Source organism: Mirounga leonina, unplaced genomic scaffold (assembly GCF_011800145.1).
Source record: "Mirounga leonina isolate KUSES-001 unplaced genomic scaffold, KU_Mleo_1.0 Mir_115, whole genome shotgun sequence".
NCBI classification, from domain to species: Eukaryota; Metazoa; Chordata; class Mammalia; order Carnivora; family Phocidae; genus Mirounga; species Mirounga leonina.
The window spans coordinates 101,298,712-101,323,525 of NW_023270268.1; the positions used below are offsets into that span (position 1 = coordinate 101,298,712).

The 24,814-nt window shown below is 34.9% G+C and overlaps 2 protein-coding genes across 5 annotated transcripts in view; one reads left to right on the top strand and one right to left on the bottom strand.

The window, feature by feature from the left end:
• The window catches only part of DZIP3 (DAZ interacting zinc finger protein 3), a 96,778-nt gene extending 92,177 nt beyond the window's left edge, over positions 1–4,601 (bottom strand). For 2 of the 4 annotated variants that reach the window (XM_035000214.1, XM_035000212.1), the window contains exon 1: positions 4,275–4,599. The gene's annotated coding sequence lies outside the window, so the exon portion shown is untranslated. Of the gene's footprint in view, positions 1–4,274 lie in introns of all 4 variants that reach the window. The other 2 variants (XM_035000211.1, XM_035000213.1) reach the window with 2 other exon arrangements.
• Positions 4,602–4,718: 117 nt separating this feature from the next.
• Positions 4,719–24,814, top strand: part of CIP2A (cellular inhibitor of PP2A) — a 35,915-nt gene continuing 15,819 nt past the window's right edge. The window contains exons 1-11 of the mRNA XM_035000215.1: positions 4,719–4,882; positions 8,658–8,805; positions 10,676–10,788; positions 11,635–11,729; positions 12,464–12,560; positions 13,334–13,456; positions 13,595–13,740; positions 17,010–17,085; positions 20,109–20,327; positions 21,830–21,989; positions 23,689–23,830. Coding sequence (XP_034856106.1) covers positions 4,781–4,882; positions 8,658–8,805; positions 10,676–10,788; positions 11,635–11,729; positions 12,464–12,560; positions 13,334–13,456; positions 13,595–13,740; positions 17,010–17,085; positions 20,109–20,327; positions 21,830–21,989; positions 23,689–23,830 — 1,421 coding nt within the window. The 5' untranslated portion in view covers positions 4,719–4,780. The remainder of the gene's footprint in view (positions 4,883–8,657; positions 8,806–10,675; positions 10,789–11,634; positions 11,730–12,463; positions 12,561–13,333; positions 13,457–13,594; positions 13,741–17,009; positions 17,086–20,108; positions 20,328–21,829; positions 21,990–23,688; positions 23,831–24,814) is intronic.

Sequence of the window (24,814 nt, forward strand, 5' to 3'; positions counted from 1 at the left end):
CTCTGCACTTCTGTCAAAAATTTGTATCTTCATTCAGGCTGATTTATCTAACAGGACTTCAGCTCTGGTCATGAGACATTACAAATTTCCATTTTACTCTTCAGTACTGAAGATATATTAAGTTTTTCCGGAAGAAATAAAGGAGATAGGCAGCCCTAATACTGAGCTGTAAGATCCTAAGCAAGTTTTTTTAAACTCCCTTTAATGTGTTTCTGGAACTACAAATTAAGAAAAATATCTATGCAAATATAAAGGACAGCAATAAAAATTTATGGAGAAAAGGGATTTTAGGCCAAACTTGAAGATATTGATATTTTGCCCTAAAAAATATCATGTGTTCCTAAAAAGCTCATCTATTTTTCTCAACAGCACTTATTCTGGTTTGTCTAACAGAACCTAGCTCTTTGAATATGAAGGAATATTAGTATTTTAAAAAAACTATCTAGTTGGTTAAACTAATTTTTTTTTTAAGTGAAATACAGATGCTCATCTTAGCTACTGTCTTCTTAAAATATGTGGGCATAAATAAATGTTCTTTATGAAAATATATATAGTATGTAAATATGCTAACCTGTAACTTTTAAAAACTATAAGCATAAAGGAAAAATTTGTATATGGATGGAATAAACATAAAAGTAAAATGAATGATTCTAAAAAAAGAAAAACAAAAATAAAACAAAGTTGGTTCTTAAAAAGTTGAATAAAATAGACAAACCCCTATGAATGGAATAAACATGAAAGTAAAATTAGTGATTCTGAAAAAAGAAAAACAAGAATAAAATCAGAGTTAGTTCTTGAAAAGCTGAATACAACAGACAAACCCCTAGAAAGCCCCAATAAGAAAAAAATACAGGTAACATTAGAATGAAAAAGTTAATTTAAAACTACAATGAAGAGATTAAGAGAATTACTAGAATACTGATGGAACTTTATATCAAAAAATCTGTAAATCTAAAGAAATAGTTGCGTTAAAAAAAATTTCTATTTCCAAACTTAAGAAAAGGTAGAAAAAAGTAATCAGATCTATAACCATTTTACAAATTCAAATATTTTCTAAAGATTTACCATTAAATAAGGTATCAAGCTTGATTTTATAGGCCAGTTGTATTCAGTCTACATGGATCAGATTCCAATGTGATTCTCATTCTATAGTATAGAAAGTAGAAAAACTTCTGACTCATTTTTCAAAAGTAACATATAACCCAAATTCCAAAAGAGAGAACTAAAAAAAATTAATGAAAAAATTTCAAATATAAAATCCTAAATAAAATATTTGTAGCACAGCAAATACAAGGTTTATTACTATTACCTGTATGACCTTGGGCAAATTATTTCACCTCTCCTTAGTTTTTTCACCTGTAAAATGGAGATCGTAATAGTACCTAATGCATGAACTTGTTATGAAGATTAGTTAGTAAGAATAAAATTCTTAGAATAGTGCTTGACATATAACAAATGCTCAGTGTTAGCTACTATTATCCCAAGAACAAAAAAGCAAAACAATACATTGCATTATCATGTTAAAGTGGAAAATGAGATCTATAAACAAATATTTGAACATTTTTTAAGTAGACATTTTGGAAAATCTTTAAATAAAACAGGTATAAAGGGCAATCTCCTAAACATTTGAAAGACTGTTTATTACAAGCCAATAGCACAAATTATACGAAGTGTTAAAATACTGGTCATTCCCATTCAATTAAGTAATAAGACAAAGATGTTCAGTATCACCATAATTATTCCATTTTTTTGGCATGCATTAATGAAATAAAGACAACAAATACTGGAAGAGATGAAATTATTTGCAGATGATATGCAGCTAGAAAGTCTAAGAGAGTAAACAAAACTATTAAAATTAATAAGAGATTTTAGTCAGGGTCTGGATAAAAGATGTATCAAAAGTCAGCTTTTATTACAGTGGCAATAACAAATTAAAATTTTAAAGGAGAAAAAGAGAACCCACTCACATTAACAAAAATTATATAACGCCCTGGAAGAAACTTAATACAAGACTATATGATAAATTATATGAAATTTCACTGAACATACCACAACATGAGTACTATTAACTACCTCAGCAATATCTGTATCTTCTCAATCACCCAAACTAGAAACTTGAAATCCCTCTTCATACCCGAAATAAAGAGTCACTATGTCCTGCCTATTTCACTTCATATATATTTCTCAAATTTGTCACCTCTTCGTTACCTCCATTTCAATTACCCTGGTAATCCTCTGGAAAGAAAGCAGCAAATTAAACATTCTCCTTACTTCTAACCTTATCCATCTCAAAATCCTAGCCCACCCAGCTGCCAAAGTAATCAACACAAACCTAAATAGATCAGGCCCCATTATAAAACTAGAAATCACCACTGAATTCAGGATCAAGAATAATAAGGTCTTTAGTCATCTGGACCAAGCTTCATCTCGTCCTCCTCCTTCCCCCCCTTTCTGGTGCCTAAAATAAGGCTCTGTGTGCCTCATTATTAGGATATGCGAGTATTTCTGCTTAAATACATGAGGGCTTCTCACAGCTACCACCATGGTACATACTAAACCTCCAACATCAATTTTTTAAGGTTTTTGAGAAAGACATTATTTTATATTAAAGTGAATATTTTACAGAAGAGAATGCAAATTTTATATAACTGCTTAAGTTAAAACGCAAGATTTTAAAGAAAGATGGCATTTACAACTAGCAGCTTGGACCTTTTCCCTTAGCTCAGAATGAGTATGAAGATAACGCATTTGTTATTATTAGTGAACAATCTAACACTAACCTAACTGTTATCACTGCATTTGCCAATGAACCAAGATGTAACTAACACCTGCGGAGAACTAATTATGCCAGGCAACTGCTCTAAATTTTTTAAGTTGATTAACTCATTTTATAATGGTTTACACCACCTGACGTGACCTCATTTTTACTGCTACTCTCACTCTTGCTCTCTGCTCCAGTCATAGTGGCATCCTTGCTGCTCCTGACAAACTTCATGGTCCCACTTTAGGACCTTTTCTCCTGGAGAGCATAGCTCTCTCCTTCAACAGCTTGAAGCACTTCCTCAAATACTGCTTTCTCTTTCCTGACCTCCCAATTCTTTTCTTCCCAATCACCATTACTCTCAAAAAGTAATTCAGCTAATTTTTTTCTCCATCTCACTCTCCTTTCTTTCTCCTGTCACTTCTTACTGTTTTTTCCCCCTACCAGAATGTAATTTCCGTAACAGGATTTTTTATTCACTAAATCTCTAGTGCCTATGACAAGTACCTAGTACACTGTAGGCTCTCAATGATCTACTGAATTATTTATTGACCTTATCTCATTAAACAGGTATTACTGTTAGCTGGATTTTACCTAATGAAGAAACTGAAGCACTAAGAATCTGCCACACTGGTCACATAGTAAAAGATGGAACTAGAGTTTGTAAGTACACCGTCTGGCTTCACTCTTTAAATAACTGCATGGTGCCTCTAACTTACACGAATTCCATATGTACTACCTATTTAGTACATTTCCCTAATTAGACCGTTGCTTCCCCGCAGGGGATACTTCATCATCTATTCTCTTATGACTTCTAACCCGTTTTACAATCAATAATTGTTTACAGAATGAATGCATAGATACATTACCCAATTATTTTTACATGTATGTCTCAATTGGCTAGATTGTAAGCTTTCAGATTTAATTAAAAAATATAAAAAGAAATCCTGCCTTTAAAAATGCAATGATGTAAAAATATTTTCTTTGAATTGACCAAACACGATTAATGACGAATGGTTTAATTAAGAGGACATGTACCCTACTCTTAAAATTTTCCCCAAACTGGTTTTTAAAGCTTAATTCAGTCATTAACATACGTTAAGCAAAAAAAGCTCCAGAACCAGCTACTCAGTTCATTATATACACATGCACAATAATTATCTCTTATCAAAAACCGCAAACGACAGTGCCATGTTCAGAGACACCGAGATTTAGAAAACATTCGATCACGCCAGATAAAAACAGACACCTTCACTTACAAAAACTGACGCTAATGAGAACACCCTCCGCAGCAATACCTGGCCCAGAAGTCACCAGGAGCTAGCTTTCTGGAATAAGTTTGACGACTACCTTAAGGGCATGACTATCTTGCCACAGAATCCCAATGGTCTTGGCTTACTCTGAAAAACAAACACTCCAGGGTAGAAAGGGTGGACATAGGAGAGATTTTAAAGAGGCCCCTCCCAGGCCGCCTCAAAATCTAGAGCCCAAGATTCTCCTCAGAGCTCCTCACCGTGTCTAGACTAGGGGAAAGCGACCATTTCTCAAGTAGCGGTTCACGCACAAAACAAATGCCGGCCATCCACGGTGAAGGCCGAAGAAGCAAACATAAACTCAGAGCTCTGACGAACAAGGACCCTCTTCCGCCTAACCGCCCCTTCGCAAGTTGAGGCGCAATCACATTTCTCGCGAGATTTATCGTCTCCACGCGATCTCGAAGCTGAAACCTCGCGGCTTTTCAGCTAAGCGAGGACACGGTGGGTAGTGGGAAGGGGGTTCTGGAAGCACAGCTCTCAACCCCCTTCGTGAACCCACAGACCTCCTCGACCCCCCTCCCCACTCCTCCCCTTTCTTCATTGAGAGCAGTTCCCCAGAGTGCCTAGAGACTTCCGGAGCCCTACCGGAACCGGAAGCATCGGGAGTGAGGGGGTGGAGCTGAAAAATCAAAAAAAGCGCGGCGAAAGCTGGAGGCCGGAGCTGGCAGGTGGTGGCCCCCAGGAGGGGTTGTGGCGGGTGCCAATGGACTCTACCGCCTGCTTGAAGTCCTTGCTCCTGACCATCAGTCAGTATAAAGCCGTTAAGTCGGAGGCGAATGCCACCCAGCTTTTGCGGCACTTGGAGGTGAGGGGCTCCAGGGTGAGGGACTAGACGGGCTTCCCTGTAGAAATCCTTAGTTCACGGTGCGGCCAGGGTGTAGCTGCCCCAGCCTAGGAAAGGAAGGACTGCTCCTCGCTCCCTCAGGTGTCTTTTTGTATTAGTAAGGAAGGCGAGTGTCAGCCTTGAATTCCCACCCATCTTCTTACTCTGCCCCAAGTCCCTCCGCGTTCAGCTGACTGCAGCTAGAGGGAAGAGTGACTACTCAAAGTCCTAAGAAGACGGGAAGGTGTGACATAGGTTGGGGAATTTAAACTGTGTTGGGGATTAGTAGAGGAGAAAGTTCGGAGCTCTATGTTTTCCTTCGTTTCTTTGGTTTTTCCATCGCAACAGAACTCTTACAGAATAGAATACACACAAATTCTCGGGGGTGGAGGTGATGGGGAGTGACGATTGTTTTATTCCTTGTCCCTTAGGCAGTTTACAATCTGAACCAGTTGCTTACGGCTTTTCTTATATATTTTGTTATATTAACTCTATGATATAAAAGCTAAATTACCAAAGATTAGAAAAATACATACTACGGAGAGAAGACGATTGTGAATGGTAGGGCAACATCAATCTTTGGTGATACTGGAGTGCATTAAATATGCCTTTGTTTTCTCCAGCTTCACTGAGGCTTCTCCTTATGACTTCAGTGTCCACCCTTCCTGAGTACATTTTCTTTTTTCATTCATTATTTCAACAAATCCCTACAAACCTAATAATTGAGGTGTTAGCTGTTAAATGCTAAGGCTTTGCTTCTCAGTTAGAACAATGTGCTAGTGGGCTCCAGAAGCCGCAGAATGAGCAGTTTTATTTAAGAAGTAGGAATACAGCATTTTGAATACTAATCTGAAACATTACTTCTCTTTGAGAAAAAACAGATATGCCTTGAATCTGAGAGCCCTGTTATAGTGAATTGAAGGAGACTCGAAGAAATTTAAGGCTTAGAGACTGACCCCTTGATACTACATTCCCGAACTTTTAAGGGGTTTACTGAAAACTTCTGCCATTTAGAGAGATAAAGTACACGCAGTACATAATGTGCATTAATCTTAAGTGAAGAGTTTGAGTTCTTAACATACGTGTACAATCAATTAGCTACCTCCTGTTCCAGATACAGAACATTTCGAGTCCCCTATAAGGTTTTTTTCAATTGTCCCTTCTCATAACGTTCAGATAAGTGGATTCATAAGATACGTACTTTTGTGTCTGGCTTCTTCCATTCTATAAATCTGTGAAATTCATTCATGTTGCACATGTGCTAGTACTTCATTCTTTTTTATTGCTGTGTAGAATTCCACTGTATAAATGTACCACAGCTTATGTACATTCTGTTGATGGGCAATTGGGTTTCTAGGTCTGGGTAGAATTTTGAATAAATCTGTTATAAACATTTCCAAACCTTTTTTGGATATATGCTCTCATTTATATACTTAGAAGTGGGATTGTTAGGTCTTATGGTAGGTTGATGTTCAGTTTCAGCTGAACTGCCGAGCAGTTTTCCACAGGTTACACCATTTTTACCCTCCTATCAGCAACACATGAAATTTGCTGTCACTCATCCTCAAAGATCCTTGGTGTTTCCAGATTTTTAAATTTTAACCATTTTGGTGGGTGATGTTAATGGTGAATATCTTTGTGCAAAATAGGTGTTACATCTGAGGATACAAAGAAATGGTTACCATGTGAAATGAGATGATTCATTTTGCTATTCTGCTGCACTTCTGCAGTATTTTTTCTTTATAGCCCCATGCAGGACCTGAGCTTTGAATTTGTTTATGATTGGCAGAGCTGAGCTGGTCTCATTCTTAATGGTTTTTTGTAGCACTAATGTTACATAATGGTTATGAGCATGGATTCAGGAACAATGAATTTCAGTTATGCTGCTGTCTTGGTGTGTGCCTCAGTTTACTCATCTGCAAAACAGCACCTAGCTTACAGTTATTATGAAGATGAAAAGAATTAACATATATAGAACAATGCTTAGGCCAAAGTAAGTACTAAAATATTAGTTATTACTGAAATTAATTCTATTTGCATGAAAACATCCAAGTAAAGAAGAAAGTTTGTAAAGCGATTTTTACATTTTACCTTGTAATAAATAACTATTACATGGTAGAGTATTTACGTTGTTGAAATACAGGTCTCATCCTGAGGGAAATTGTATTTAAAGCAGAAAATGTCTTAATCTCGAAGGTGTAGCTTCATGAGTAGGCAAAAGGCCAATCGGAACATTCCTTACCCCCAAATACTACTACTATCAGTGTGTAATTTCACCATTGGACCTGTTTTTTCTGTCTTTTTAGACTTTAATGTTAAAACATGCTCCTTGGGAACAGATATCCTGAAGCTCTTTTTTTTTTTTTTTTTTTTTTTAAGATTTATTTATTTTAGAGAAAGAGAGGGAGAGTGAACACAAGCGGGAGCGGTTCAAGCAGACTCCACGCTGAGCACAGAGCCCAAAACGGGGATGAATCCCACGACCCTGAGATCATGACCTGAGCTGAAACCAAGAGTCAGACGCTTAACTGACTGTGCCACCCAGGCACCCCAGATATCAGCAAAGCTTTAAAAGAAAAACTGACATCTGGGCGAGGAAATAAAAGAGAGATACAGAAAAAAAAGATTATAGGGAGGCTAAAACAGCCTGTTCAGACCTTATCTTTTTAAAATAGAAGTGTTTGCAACAGATTTTACCCAATTTTAAAGTAACTAATTGTTTTTCCATTCTTATAGAAAAGATAATTTTCTTTATAGAAAAGTTAGGCTTTTAATAACATTCAAAAAGCCTTTTGAAAATACCTGGCTGTCGAGATGCCTGAATGGCTCTGTCAGTTAAGCATCCGACTTGATTTCTGCTCAGGTCATGATCTCAGGGTCCTGGGATCAAGCGCCCCATTGGGCTCCCCACTCAGCGGGAAGTCTGCTTGTTTCCCTCTTCCTCTGCCCCTCCCCCTCCTCGCTCTTTCTTTCTCTCTAAAGTAAATAATAATAAATCTTTAAAAAAAAAGAAAATACCTGGCTAACTACTGTTTTTGGCCTTCAATCTCAGCTTTACCTTTTCACATGGAAAAGGGAAGCGTGGTTTATAGAGTTTTAAGAAAGGAGTAAAAGTGGAATAACCAAAAATAAAATTTGTCTATTCATGACCTGGCTACTTAAAAGCTTTTTTTTTTTTTTTTTTTTTTTAACTTCCATTTTTGTGATCTCTAACTTCTGGGCTCAGCTACTGTCTGGAGGGAGCAAAAGGAGTAACCACATACTTAATCCCATAGCTAAGCCTTTGGATTTAACCACTTTTCACTTTGTATTGCCTCCCCCAAAATAGGTGGAGTGCATGTACTGGAACTTATTTACTCAATAAATATATTGCAGTAGAGTGTTGATTTATACCCTATACCTTCATAGGGTGTTCAGTGTAGTAAAGAGGATAAATATTGCTAGGTGGTCAAAGTTTGCCAGCTCATAAAAGTATAATGTGCTATAGGATAGTTTAATAGGCAAACTAACCTAGTTGGTGAAAGAGGGTTAGTGAAAGTTTTAGGAGGAGACAAATTAAAACTTGGATCTGAATGATTATATTAGCTAGTGAGAGAAGGGATAGGTAATCTTCCCAGCAGAAGGAATAGCATTTGACTTTCCTAATTGGAAAAAAGCATGGCAGTGGCACTTTGGAAGAACTGAGTCCTTATTTGAAATGGAGAAGGGATGGAAATTGCCAATTCTTAACTAACACAATTTAATTACTATTTTGTAGGTAATTTCTGGGCAGAAACTCACACGATTGTTTACACCAAATCAGATATTACCAAGTGAATGCTTGAGTTGCCTTGTGGAGCTACTTGAAGACCCAAGCATAACTGCACCACTGGTCTTAAGTATCATCAGCTTGCTGTCTCAACTAGGTAATGTATTTCCTTTCTCTTTTTCATTTTTTAGAAGATGTAGCATTTAATATTTTTGTAGGGGCAGATTGAGTTATAGTATCTTTTGGAGAATGATTCACATTCAAAAGATTTCGTCATTGCAGGACCTTTCAGAATTTTTTGCATTATGGATCCCTTATAAAAAGAATATTATACGCATCCTTTCTTAAAATTATGGAACAAAGAATCTGAAGCATAGCAAAGGCTCAGGGGTCTACAGAAAAGAAAGCATCTTGGGAAATGCTGGCTTAGTTTTGAATTTAGAAAAATACATACACATAATGCCTGTATGAAATACATCACTCAGAAAAGTCATAGCTAGTGATAAAAAAATCATCCTTTTTTGATAGACTACACTGAACTCTTTTTTCTATCTTTAGTTTTTAAATTTTCATTTCATGGGTACTTTTTTTCTTGATGTGTGCTTGAGAGTGGAGGGGAGATAATTCTGTGTGTGATGATAAAATTAATGCATGCTTATTATAAAAAAAATTCCAGTGATCCAGGAATATTAACATAGACTATCATGTCCAGTGGAACTTTCTGTGATGATGGAAATGTTCTATGTATTTTCCATTATAACATCATTAGCCACATAGGACTATTGAGCATTTGTAGTGTGAATAGTAGACTGAAGAACTAAATCTTTAATTTTAATTGATCTAAATTTAAATAGTCATTACGGCTTAGTGTCTAAGCACAGATACAGAGTAAAATAGAATGTCTTTACTCATCACCAACTCTTCTTATCATTTACTTTGGTAGATAATATTTCTTAATGGTTTGATAGGTGTCTTTCTAGATCTTCTTCTATGCTATAATTATTTTAGATCAAATAAATTAACAAATACTTTTTTTAAGATTTTATTTATTTGAGAGAAAGAGCGCATGGTGGAAGGGGAGTGCAGAGGGAGAGGGAGAAGCAGGCTCCCCTCGGAGCAGGGAATGCAACTCCCAGGCTTGATCCCAGGACCCCCAGACTATGACATAAGCCCAAGACAGACACTTAAGCAACTGAGTCACCCAGGTGCCCAATTAACAAATAATTTTGGTTGTTTTTTAAAAAATGGTGTTGCAGAACATCAGATTTTTTTTTTTCCACTTAACATATGTTAGCTATCTTTCCATATCGGTGTCTTTTTAGTATCTGCCTTGTCCCATATTGTAGAGTACTATAATTTATTCAGCTACTCTCCTAATGGTGGGTACTCATGTATGCTCTTTTTCAAGTTTTTGTTATCAGAATCAATACATTTTTATGTATTTTTGCTCAAATATTAGTGTATTTCTGTTGAATTAATTCTCAGATTTTTAGGTCATTTTTCAATTCGATAGTCATTACTAAATTACTTTCCAAAAAGGCTATGCTAATTCTAACATCTGCCAACCTTTTGTATGAGAATGGCAGTCTTTTTCAACATTTAAATATATTAGAAATTTTTAAAATGAACGTCTTTTTATTTTATTTTTGAAGTTTTATTTTTTAGTTAACAGACTTATTCTTTAGAGCAGTTTTAAATTACAAAAAAATTGAGATGATTATCTTTTAACTACAAAACTTTTCTAAATATGTAAAGCAAGTTTTTCCTTTAATTTAGTCCACATAGAAAAATCATTTGTTTATTGACAAAAAAGGAAAAGCTCATACTCCCTTTCCTTTTCCATCTCATACTATTTCTGTGATTAGACTTCTGAATTGGAAGGTAATTATAAATACAATAGCCATATCATACTTGATATTTTTATACACAGTAAATTTAATATGAAATAAACTTAAAATTATTTATCTTTTATCCATGAAAACCACATATAAAAGTGATATTTGGTGCCATTTTATCCTAACTTGCAGCTGTAGACAATGAAACCAGAGACTGCCTTCAGAATACATACAACCTGAACAGCGTGCTAGCAGGAGTGGTTTGCCGGAGCAGCACTTGCCATAGTGATTCGGTGTTTTTGCAGGTATACACACCTCCACAGTACTCTTCACTTAATACTTGTTTTTCCTTCTTTATTTGCAGATCAAAATTGACAGTATATATTGTAAATTGCTAATTTATACTATATATGCTGACATAATCCTGCATGAATACGACAGTTCTCACCATTAATAAATTTATGAGCTGGTCAATCACACATGTACTACTGTTTAAAAGTTTCTAGAGAAGGGAAGTTTATCCACATCTAGCATTATTTTTGAAGAAAAGCAAATCTACGTTACAACCGCTTTGACAGACTTATAAACACAGATGTCAACATTTTGAGATGTAAGCTATTTGTATTAAAATTGCAAATTGAGTTGCCATCTAGTCCCAATCTGTTGAGGAAACATTCCACAAAAAATGAAAGCTATAGATTTAGTCTGTTTAGCATGACTCGAAGTTCTCATACAGATATTTTGTTGAACCTAAAATGCCATCAGTTGCAAGAAAGGAAAACATCACCAATTAAACTGACATGCGGTTTTAAAGATGGCAAAATATGATAAAATATATCTTAGAATTCATGGAATATGTATATGTTTTAGCTTGCATATATGTTTAAGATGTTTAAGTGAACCAGGTTGATGCTCTGTTTGAGATAGATTGTATAGAAATGTGTGGAATCAGGAGATGAACCCTAAAATTCTTAGTAGTCTCATTACTTTATGTTTAAAGAACAGAACCATTTTAAGAAATAGAAAAGTTCTTGCTCTAAACTCTGCTTCCTAAAATGGTGACATGCTCAGAATATGCTTAGAAGTCCGTGATTGTAAGCATGCAGTAGGTTTTTATATGTTTATATTCATTAGTATTTTCTTATTCTTAGTGCATTCAGCTTCTGCAGAGATTAACATACAACGTCAAAATTTTCCATTCTGGTGCCAATATAGATGAGTTAATTACCTTCCTGATAGATCATATGTGAGTATGCAACCAAACATGTAACCAAATAATCTGTTGATTTATTTTTTTTATTTTTATTTTTTTAAAGATTTTATTTATTTGCGAGAGAGAGAATGAAAGACAGAGAGCATGAGAGGGAGGAGGGTCAGAGGGAGAAGCAGACTCCCCACCGAGCAGGGAGCCTGACATGGGACTCATTCCAGGGACTCCAGGATCATGACCTGAGCCGAAGGCAGTTGCTTAACCGACTGAGCCACCCAGGCGCCCCTCTGTTGATTTATTTTTAAAATAAAACTGTAATAGTTCAGTTTTTCTTGGATAATATTTTCCAACTTTTTAAATTGAGTGAGACTCCAATTCTTGTTTACTCCTTTTAGATGATTTCAGGGATCAAATGGTATAAAGCGGCTTTAATTTTCATAACAAAAATTTATGAAATGAATTGATTTGAACAGAAAAACTATTGAAACTGAAAATTTTATGCTTATGTTTAATCTTGGTAGGAGAATATACTGATGAGATAGCACATGGTCATTCTGACAATTATTTCCATATTTCTGTGCTATAATTGAAAAAGATCATTTAGTTTCAAAATATGAAATGAATGGTCAATGTTATCCAAAGCTTGACTGTCTTCACATGTTAATCATTTTTACATATAAAAAGGAGTTTAAATGGAAGTTACTATAAAATAGAATAATTTAAAATGAATTTAATACTTTTTTCTTTTATTATCTTCCTTAAAACAACAGTCAGTCTTCTGAAGATGAGTTAACAATGCCTTGTCTAGGATTATTGGCAAATCTTTGTCGGCACAATCTTTCTGTTCAAACATACATAAAGACTTTGGTAAGTTTTGCGTAAAATCTTTCTTATTTGTGGTGAGCTCTATGCTTAAAGAAAATTATATCCATGTTTTTCTTTAAAAAAAAAAAAATTAACAAGAATTCTCATGTCTTATCCAGCTGACTCATCAAAGTTAAGGAACAGATTGACACATAATTAACTAGAAGTATTCCAACCTTTGCACATGTTGTATTTAAGATGATAAGTATTAATAAAACTGTTGAATACTAAAAGTTTTCCTTCTCAATAGCATCCCATTATTTCTTATATTGAATAATACAAGAAATGCTAAATCATTTTGTGCTAATAGAAAGGACACACATCACTGGCAATCCCATTTACCTCAGATCTTATATTTCCACAAAATCAATGGCAACTCCACCAGAAAGATCCATGAATAAATGACTGCAACAACTACCAGCACGTGTAATGAGTGAAGACACACAAATGGGGTTAACTGAACCACCGTTAGAAATATGTCAAATCAAGAAAGTTCATTGATTCTTTAAGGTACTTTGTGAACAATTCCCCTGCTATGCAGTATCCAATATTACCTGTTTAATTTCAAGTTAAACAATTATCTCATTTGTTCTGTACTGGAGGTACTTTGGAGGTGGAAGTTATCTTGAGCCATGGAAGTGTTTGAATAATTTCTTAAGTTGATAAGGATGTTTCATAGAAGTTTACCTACTCTGTGCAAGATACACTTTCTAAACCAAAATATAAACCTAAAAATTTTTCATTCTAATTTATTTAAAAATTTTTTTCTTTCTCAGAATAATGTGAAATCTTTTTATCGAACTCTTATAAGCTTCCTGGCCCACAGTAGTTTAACTGTGGTTGTGTTTGCACTTTCAATATTATCCAGTTTGACATTAAATGAAGAGGTGGGGGAAAAGGTAAATATGATTTTTTTATTTTTGAAAATAGTTCTGAAGTTTATATTCTCTGATATTTTACAAGTATTGAGACTTTGTTTAGAATGGTGTCACCTTAAATTTTTTTGTATAATATACTTTTCCTAATTTGTTTTTAAGCTGTTCCATGTTCGAAACATTCATCAAACTTTTCAGCTAATGTTTAATATTCTCATAAACGGTGATGGCACATTGACTAGGAAGTATTCAGTTGATCTATTGATGGATCTCCTTAAGAATCCTAAAATTGCTGATTATCTTACCAGGTATGACTCTGACAAATTTTAAGACTTGTTTTTCTTTTCAATGAACCAAGATATGTTTGTGATTAATGAAACTGCCTTTTCAGAGTTAGTAAACCTGGATTCTACTAATGGACAAGGGACTCAGTTGAAATGTTTTGATGTGCTTTATTCCCATTGTTTTTGCTTTTTTGGCCTAAAATGTACAAGTATAAGAACATGGGTGGTGAGGGGGTGTGTTTCAGTCTTTGTCTTAGATAAATAAGGTTGTATCACTGTCTAAAATGTACACATCTTAATCTTTTCCAGCGCCAGATTTAAATCTTGAACATTACAATTTTTGGAAAAGTATTGTTATAGGGACATTTATGTCAGTATATTTGTCTTTTCTTTTTTGCATAAAAATGAATAGCATTTTCTTCATTATGTGCCTCTGTTGTGTCATAAGGTAAAATGAGAACATATGTTTATATGCCCATTCTATCTCAGTGGCATTTCATGTGATCATTCATCTTTTGAGATCAGTTAGCAACTATTTTCCAAAGAGCTTGTGGCCGTTTAATACTTTTATTTTTTAGAGAGGGATGGGGAGAGCAAGAGGGTAGGGGAAGGACAGAGGGAGAGGAGAGAGAGAATACTAAGCAGGCTCCACACCCAGCACAGAGCCCAAGACAAGGCTGGATCTCACAATCCTGAGATCAGGATCTGAGCCAAAATCAAGAGTTGGATACTTAACTGGCTGAGCCACCCAGACACCCCTGGCCTTTTTATATCTTAAGTTTTCCCCAATGCCTCAGCCGCTTTGTGGTCGTAGGTTAGGAAATTGGAGAAATTGCTTCAAAGAGTTCAATTAATCATTCACAAATGAGAAGACAGTTATGGAGCCCCTGCTGTGGTCAAGTACTGGGGGATGTGGGAGTGTTAGCAGAGATAGGAATTTGAAGACATAGCCCCTAATCTTTGAGGAACATGGAACCAGAAATTATACAAAACATAGTCCCAAATTTTAAGGAATGTAGAATCTAGACATTAAAAAAACAAAAGCTAACCACAAGGGCAAGGTTGACCACTACCCATATGGCTAACTGATGTTTTACAGAACCAAGAACCATTCACATTAGTAATGAAGGATAGTTGGAAAAAGGGCAGGCAGGGACAAGGGGCCCCTACCTAAGAGGAAAGGATTTTACACCAAGGGCTCCTCCACCCTTTCCCACGTGATAAGTAGATGACAAAAACCTGACTGGGTGACAGGCTCATGGAGGATTAATCAGATTAAAACAGCCCGCCAACAAGCCCATAAAAACCCCTAGACTGAGAAACTCCAGTGGCAACTCTCTCAGGTTCCCTCCCTCTGCCGGAGCTTTGTACTATCACTCAATACACTTTGCTTTGCTGTCCATCACCCTTTATCTGGTCTACCTCTTCATTCTTTGAAGCAGCCGGGACCAAGAACTGCGGGCACTAAAGGAAAAGAAATCCTACAACATTAGCATTTCATTTTTTTTCTTTTCTTAAGCATAGGTGGATAAGAAATCATTCTTCCAGAGTGCCCTTCCTTTACTTGTCTTCCCTGTTATCTGTTCTAAGAGTCCTCCCAATATACTCTCGTGTAATACCCATTCTGGCCACCAAATAGTGCTTGTTTAACAACTTCTAAGTAAACAACAAAGGATATACCTCTGCAGGAGGACCAAAATATAATCTGATTTAGCATTTGTAAGTGGTTGCTTAATCACTTCTCCTGTAAATCTCTCAGTTCCATTATCTGTTTTCTTTTTATCTAGCCTAAAACTCCAGAATCACCTCTGGAAAGGAAATTACGTTTAATTGTATTGTCTTCTTGTTTATTTGCTATACCATTTAGCAAAATGTTCCTGAATCTGTTCCAAAGTCTAATTTAATGTCTGGGTTCCTAATCAAAACCTGAGAAAAATCACATTTTATGAATCTGTATTCTACATGTTCACTACCTCTAACTTTATTTGGGCAGCACTTCTCATATTTATTCCCAGCTTTCTTTCACATTTCCTACAGTGGCCCTTTCAAATACTTACTACTTTACTCTTGCCACTTTTCACTCAGAAGATGACCTTATCTTTGTTTCACAGAAAAAAAACAAAAAAAACAAAACTGAATCCCATCTGATTGGAGTTCTTTCAAATTTTTGCTCTTAAACCAAATTACTTGTGTTTATACCAATTCTTACTTAGTGTCATCTTGTTTTGCTCATAGACACATCCCTTTATTCTGTGCATTAAATCTCATTCTGTCCTATTTTTTCAACAGTATCTTTTGTCTCTTCAATGTCTCTCATTCCATTGACTCCCTTCACTTATATTTGACTTTAAACATTTCCCTCAACCATATGTCCCTTCTAAAATCTGTGATCTCCCATTGCATTCAAGGTAAACAAATTCTCAGTATAACCCCTAAAATCTGGTCTCTGGGAACCTCTCAGCCCTGTTTCTTTACATTTTCTTATGTACTTTAGTCTAATCACTTCAGACAGTAAATAGAATCTCCAACTTGCTAGAAATGCCTTTTGTGTATCCATGTGCTCTTCCCTCTGGATACTTTCGGCTTTATATGTCTAATTCCCGTTTATTTTTTAAGACTCAAGGGTGGGAAACCTCATCTGATTAGGCCTGCCACACTGAGTCTGGATTTGATATTCATCCTCCTAGCATTCTATGTATTTTTCCATGATAGTGTTGTATTTTACATTATATAATATTTTATGTTTCTGCCTTCATTCTTAGACTCTTAGGTCTCTCACAGAGCATCATTGTCTCAAACACAGGATGCACTAGTCACATAGACAATAATGTGGTTGGTACCTCTAGTAGCTCTTAGAGTTCTGTAACACAGGGCCCTGCGCCTTACCTCTGTATCTGCAGAACCTAATATAATGCCTAGCTGTTATAAGTGCTTTATAAATAAATAGCTGCCTAATTTATTAGAATATTTCATGTTCTTTGAATTTTTACAAACTGAACATAGCTTAAAAAAAAAAAGCAATCGAAGTACTGAAAGTTTCAATGACTTATTTATTGCCACAGGAATCATTGTTTTTTCACTGCTCAGTAAATAACAAAGCCAATTTATGTATATCATAGTGATAGAATGTTTCAAGTTATAAGTAGAAATTTTACAGACTTCTATAATAGAAGCTCAAAATAAATAGATGAAAGAAAATACACTTAAATTTTGTATTTATTTTGTATATAAATCCTATTTGATGGATCAATTTCATGATTATCATTTGATGTATATTTTTATTTTAAACTTAGGTATGAGCACTTTTCTTCATGTCTCAATCAAGTATTAGGTCTTCTTAATGGAAAGGATCCTGATTCTTCTTCAAAGGTGTGTAAAAACATGACTTTTTGTTTTAAACTTTTGAAAACTGTAATGTGCAAAAAAATCTTAAGTGTGCAGCTCTCTGAATTTTTACAAATTGAACACAGTCATATAACCATTATATAGATCAGAAAATAGAGCATTACCAATACTCTAGAACCCTTCTCAAGTCTTCACTCACTGGTACTAAAAATTGTTTCACAGTGCCTAATGAATATATATATACCGTGACACAGCGATTCCACTCCTAAACCACATAGCCAAGCCAAACATGTCCATAAGCTCATCAAAAGACATGTAAACAATGTTAAATAGAAAATGCAGTTTTAAAAATGATACTATTTTCTATTTTTTTAAAAAGGTCATATGCTTAGGAGAGAAATCCAACAAAACACACACGAAGTCTCTACTCTGAAATTACAAAACATTGAGAGGTATAAAAGACCTAAATAATACAGATATACCAAGTTCATAGATTAGAAGAGTTTCAAAATCATAGCAGGTTTTAGTGTTTTTTTGTGTTTATATTTGTTTTGGTTTTGGTGTATGTGGACATTGGGAAAGTCTAAAAATAACTAGTGCTATCCTGAAAAAAATGAACAAAGTTGGAGGACTTCTAATACTACCAGATACCAAGACTTACTACAAAGCTGCAATAATTAAAACAGTGCAGTACTGTCATAAGGGTGGACAGCTAGCCCCCTGAAACAGAGTACAGTTTAAAAGCATACCATAGCATATAGTCTCCTGATTGATAACAGTGCAGTTCTAAAAAAATGGTCATTTCAATAAATGATACTGAGTCAATTGAATATCCATGTGGGAAAAAACGGAATTTTGTTTCCTACCTCACATCAAATGTGAAAATCAGTTCCAGAAAGATTGTAGATCTACATGTGAAAGGTAAACAGTGAACTTATAGAAGAAATGCCTAACAGAATATCTTTACAGCCTTGGGATAGACAAAGATCTTAAATAGGAAACAAAAGCACCAACTGTACAGGAAAAAAGTTGATTAAGTTGTACTGTATTAAAATTAAGAGCTTCTGTTCACAAAAAGACCGCTGGTAACACGGAAAAGGTATCTACAATACATATATCCAACAAAGGACCCTGATCTAAAATATATTTATTTTTTTATATGTATTTAAAAACATGTATATATAAATCAAAGAAACACTGAACCCAAGAGATAATCTGAACAACAACAAAAAGAATTGATCAGTAAATATGAAATGGCTGTTCAACTTTATTAATCTACAGGGAAATGCAAATTGGTAGTGTGATGCTACTATGTGCCCACCAGGTGGTTAAAATTAAAAATATGAATAGCATCAAATATAGATGAGAATAATAAAAAACCCATAAGGTTGTAGTACTCAGGGGCTGAAAATTGGCACAACCACTTATGAAAATAGGTATTATCTAGAAATTTTGGACATGTGCATAGAGTATGAGCCAGCGATTTCACTCTTAAGTATTTACCCCAAATAGTTAAATATATATGTTCACCAAAAGACATGTATAGCTGTACTACTCCTTTTAGGCAGGAATTAGAAACAATCCAGATGCCATCAGTAATGGAATGGGTAGATAAATTGTGATACATCTATACATTAGAGTACTACACAGCAATTAGGATGAGTGAAGGGCAACTGTGTGCAATAGTATGGATAAATTTCACTAACCTGATGCTAAGCTGAAGAAGTCAGATGGAAGGAAGGGTATATATACACTATAAGATTCTATTTATATATAAAGTTCCATGTGACTTGTTTTATATAAACTGGCAAGCTGATTAAAAAATTTATATGGAAATGCAAAGATCCAAGAATAGCTAAGATAAAATTACAGTGTCAGAAATCTGACGGAGAGGAGTGTTTGAGGCATTGTCTAGGAGGGGACACAAGGGACTCCAGGAGTTTTGGTAGAATTCTTCTTCTGGTTGCCAGTTGCACCAGTATGTTCAGTTTTGAAAAACCATCCACCTTTGTAATAATGATTGATTAGTTTACTTCTGTACATTATACTTAGTGTATATTGAGAAGGTATTTTCTTATATGGGTATAATATGTCTCTGGTAAGAGAAAAGAGAAACTGAGAACATTGCTTGCCTTCAGGGAGTGTAGCCAGAGATCAGGCTGCTTTGTTTGGCCATGGAACCAAGTAAATGTATTACCTATTCAAAAATAAGTACTATAATTTATATTTGAAAATGAATAAATCAAAGATTATCATTTGTTACATAGTAAATGCTAATGGGCTGAATTCCATTAAAATCAGATGCCATCAAGTTGATCAAAACACAAATCCCAATTATATGTAATTTATAAAAATACAGATAAAGGTAGAAAGTAAGTGGATAGGCAAAGAGATGCCAATAATTTTTTTTAATGATAGGTTAGGTTGGTAGTATATGAAATGAGATAGAATTTAATTTAGCTAATAAATAGGTTGGTGTGGGATGTTATGTGATGTTATAAAGGCCCAATTTATGAGGTAAAGAACTGAGGTAGAATAGAGGAGCTAATAGGTATAAAGTCAACAATGTGCAAACCATGTGGGAAATAGCCATACTTAAGGTTTTAAAGCTTGGGAATGCCACTTTTCAGTATTATCCTAAAGTATGCTTTATAGGAATTCTTGAATCTCAGCATGACAGCAAGTGTTTGTAGTTTCTAATATTATTTTTTAATTTCTTCTTTCATTGTAAAAACAAAACATCTGTGCTTTGAAAAAAAAAATTAAGTACTATAGAAGGCCTATGATATTAGTTGAAGTTGCCCTCCTTTGGCTCTCATAGTCCTGCTTACTAGGAGTAACTACCATTAACAAATTTCTTTGTAACCTTATGGTACCTAATCCCGCATTTTGAAAAATATTACTGAAAGAAAAATTGGAAGCTTTCTTTAATTTTTGTTTTAGAGTATCTTCTTTAAAAATGTGTCATTTTCAGCTTCATCACTTGGTTACTCTGTACATTAAAGGCCAATGAAATTGACATTTAACGAAGACTTTATATTGCACAGGTTTTAGAATTACTTCTTGCCTTCTGTTCAGTGACTCAGCTGCGCCACGTGCTCACTCAGATGATATTTGAACAGTCTCCATCTGGCAACACCATTCTGGGAAGCCGTTCTAAATGTTTAGAACCTACTGTGGCTCTACTTCGTTGGTCAAGCCAACCTCTGGATGGGTCAGAAAACTGTTCTATTTTAGCCTTGGAGTTGTTCAAGGAAATATTTGAGGTAATATAATGATAGACAAATTGACTTACATTTAATGATTCTCAGTGAACAGTTTACTTTCAAAAACGTCCACAATAAACTTCTAATTGTTTATACACTTTATACACAAGGAAAACTTTTAACTAACTCCCTTTCATTCAGCTACTGAATTTCCTTTTTTTGGGCAAAGTCAGGAACATTGGTGTTTTCTTTTTTTGCACCGAATAGCTTATATGTACTCCTTTCAGTGTAATAAGTAAAGGTATTACCTGAGACTTGTAAAGCTTCTTGTTGTCTGCCTACTTCTTGCAGTAGTCACATTCTCTTTCTCCATCTTGGTAGAGACTGTCTACTTTCTTTATTAGCTTATTAGTGGATTAATATAACAACATTGGATTCATTCACTAAGATGGAGTGGAACATGCCAGACACTGCTAGGCAATTAGGATACAGACAAAAATTCTTTCCCTAGAGGCCATTACATTCTGGTAGATTCTACTATCTAGGTCATTTAGCATTCTCTACTATTGTCTCTCTTTTTATACCCATTCTGCCTACCACAATATCTTCTTAGAGTATTTCCTCTCATGACTGGATCCTATGCACAAACAAAAATGTATATGAGTGATTAAATATATTCGTCAAAGGTGATGCACAAATTACTTTGTTGTTTTTTTTTTTCTGTTTTAATTTTTTTTTTATTATGTTATGTTGGTCACCATACAATACATCAAAAGTTCTTGATGTGGTGATCCACGATCCATTGTTTTTGTATAACACCCAGTGCTCCATGCAATAGGTGCCCTCCTTAATACCCATCACCGGGCTAATCCATCCCCCCACCCCCCTCCCCTCTAAAACCCTGTTTGTTTCTCAGAGTCCATAGTCTCTCATGGTTCATCTCTCCCTCCGATTTCCCCCCTTTCATTTTTCCCTTCCTTCTCCTAATGTCCTCCATGCTATTCCTTATGTTCCACAAATAAGAGCAACCATATGATAATTGACTTTTTCTGCTTGACTTATTTCACTTAGCATAATCTCCTCCAGTCCCATCCATGTTGATGTAAAAGTTGGGTATTCATCCTTTCTGATGGCTGAGTAAAATTACTTTCTGTTTTATGGTGGTCTTGACTGTTAAACCAGTTTTAGCATTTAAAAAACTCTTCAAGATTCTTGCTGGGAATATTCATAGTTGTAAAGTATTAAGACCAGTGGTGGTTATTTAATTATTGTAATTTCACTTAGCAAGTTTAGGATACTTGTTTTCAAATCATGGACACAGTCCACCAGAAAGTCTTGTTTGCAGTTGAATAGCTTAAAACCTTATTGTTCCATTTAAGAAAAAAGGCATCATAGCCATCAAAACTGGATAAAAGGGTAGGTTTTAAATAGGAGACACAGGTCAATTAAATATTGAAGTAATTATAAGAGATTTGATGAGAATGTTGCTGCTTGGTGATGACTATGCCTGCGTACTGTATTCCATCTTTATTTTTCATCATTGGTGGTGGTTAATTCTCCAGGACATTATAGATACTGCTAACTGTTCCTCAGCTGACCGTTTTGTGACCCTTCTGCTGCCTACAATCCTTGATCAACTTCAATTCACAGAACAAAATCTAGATGAAGCCTTATTAAAAAGAAAATGTGAAAGGATGGTCAAGGCCACTGAAGTTTTGTTAAATATCCTTTACTGTTAAAATATGGAAACTAACCACTCATTTTTTTCTAGCATTACCTTTACTGCATTTTTGTCTTTATTTGTAATTTCGTCACTTCTCATGCTTATATATCCATTCAGAATTACTGAATTGGAGTTTAAACTATAGAACTAATTCTCAATGTGGAGTCTATAAAAAAGTTGTCCAGACTTTTTCCCTTTATTTTTCTGTTTAAAACTTTAAAGAATATTTTCAGAATGCTTTTTAAACTTGATTTGAACATTTTTACCGCAATTTGAGGTCAAGAGATACATTCTTAAAATAACTGCTGTGTTACTCTCGAATGCTAATTGCTATCTCTGGATGGTTTGTCGTGCCATCTTTGGTTCAGTGTATCAGGGAATAAACATTGGTAGAATCGTTAGTATTTTAGCTTTATATTATAATTTTTACTGAAAATTAAAGCCTCCAGAAATGTTTTAATAAAGATGATACCATACTAGGTTATAAAAAAAGACAAATATTATTAAGACAAATTCATTCATTACAAAAAAAGAAAACCTTGAGTTCAATTAGTGTCACTGCCTAACTTCTGTATTCAGATTTTCTTAGGTCTCTTCTTATGTTAGCTTTTTTCTTTTAGATCAGTTGATTCTAAGTCTTTATGAAGCCCAAGTCCCATTTTGAAAATATTTCATTAATGCGTTTTTATTATTATCAGCAAGGAGCCATTATATCTCAACCAGATCTTTTATATTTACCTGGTCAAGTTTCCTTATATCTCAGCAACAAGAATTTGCTCAACTTCATCCTGCCCTAGAACAAATTCCACAGCTATTTACTCTCTTTTTGGTGTTTCTGCTCCTTAATTTTCTTCTTCCCTACAGCAGTGATTCTCAATCCTGATTATGTATTAGAATTACCTGGAGAATGTTTTAAAAGTCCTGACACCTGAACCTTACTTCCAGCAGTTCTTTTTTTTTTTTTTTTAAGATTTTATTTATTTATTTGACAGAGAGCACAAGCAGGGGGAATGGCAGGCAGAGGGAGAAGCAGGCTCCCCGCAGAGCAGGGGGAGCCTGATGTGGGACTCAATCCCAGGACCCTGGGATCATGACCTGAGCCAAAAGCAGTCACTTAACCAACTGAGCCACCCAGGCGCCCCACTTCCAGTAATTCTAATTTAATTGGAGTAATATGAAACCCTGGTGGGCAGGTGGGGGAAGATGGTGATTGATCAAACTACCCACATGATTCTAACATGCAGCCAAAGTTGAAAACCACTGCTGTAGAGATACATGATTATTTTGCTTGATTGTAGTAAAGATATCTGTAATATATGCAGGCTTCAGACTTGGTACCATTTTGAGCCAAATTTGACCCTTTTTAAATGATACTCAAATTAACTTATAATATTACAAAATAGGAAAAAATAACTTCCCTTAGTTCAGCAAATATTGAACCATTGTAATAACCTGCTAGCAAAATACTAACATCCAGCACAGTAACAGACGTGGTGTCAGTCCCATCTCTTGCTACTTACCAATCACTTAATTAAGCTCTGAGCTCTAGTTTCCTAATCTGTCATTGAGCTAATGTAACAATGACTATATGGAAGTGCGGTAACATGATCATTTGTATGAAATCACTCTAAATACTGTAAAGTGCTATACAAATACAAGGTTGAGAATTTTTTGTTTGTATTCCTTAACAAAACTTACCTCTGTGTGGAGATGATACTCTAAAAATGCATGTTGCAAAAACTCTGACTACTATCAAATGTACCACTCTGATAGAACAACAATTTACGTATGGCAAGATTGATCTGGGGTTTGGAACAAAGGTAGCAGATTCTGAATTGTGGTGAGTATATGAAATCCAGATGGCAAAATGGTAATGCCAAACATAAAAATCAAAAGATCTAGTGATTCCTCTTTTGGAGGGTAATCCTTGGGTATGCACTATTAACTCAAGATGTAGCAGAGAATTAAGTTTTTTCATAGTTTTTAAAAAATTCATTCAAGTCATAGATTACATGCTTCAGAGAAAGGATAATCTTAACATCTGTGATTTGTTTTTCATTGTTTAGGTTTGTTTTGTGTTTTAATATATTGTGGTTATCTAAGGTCTTTTGTACTCCCTTTTCTGGAGGCTCTTTTTGGCATTGCCTCAGTAATTTTATTTTTTAAGCAAAACGTGAAAAAACAGGGGTCTTTTTTTTATTACTAGGAAATCAGTTACTATTGAAGGTTCCTACTAACAAAGACAGTTACTTTCCTAAGCATGTCAAGACTTATGGTTTAAGGGTGAATTTTCTCTGACAGTGATGAGATAGAGTATTTTATCCCTCCCCTCCCACATTAAGTCCATTAACAAATCTTTATTGAGGATCTGAATGCTAGACATTGATTTGTTCCAATTTCCATAAATGACATTATTGTCAATAATTGTGCTCCTCAAGAACAAGGATTACCTTTTTTTATTTTTTGTACTCCCTTTGTGGTACGAGGTTAAGAACATGGCTTAGTATAATTTATTTGGTAAATATTAAGTATTCTGTATCGCTTAAGGTTGCCCTTTATTGTTGATATTCCAGTGACAAAGCTAAGAATTAAATAGGTCATGTTGCTGATGCTGCTAGTAATTTGGTGCAGAAAGTGGAAGTTTGGTGGTATTTGAGATTAGAAAAAGAAACACTATTTCAATTTAGACTATTAATGCCAATTTGTTCTTTTGGGGGCTTAAGTTATAAGGATGTTGGTCTCTATTGTATTTTTTTTTTTAAGATTTTTTTAATTTATTTATTTAACAGAGATAGAGAGAGAGCACAAGTAGGCAGAGCGGCAG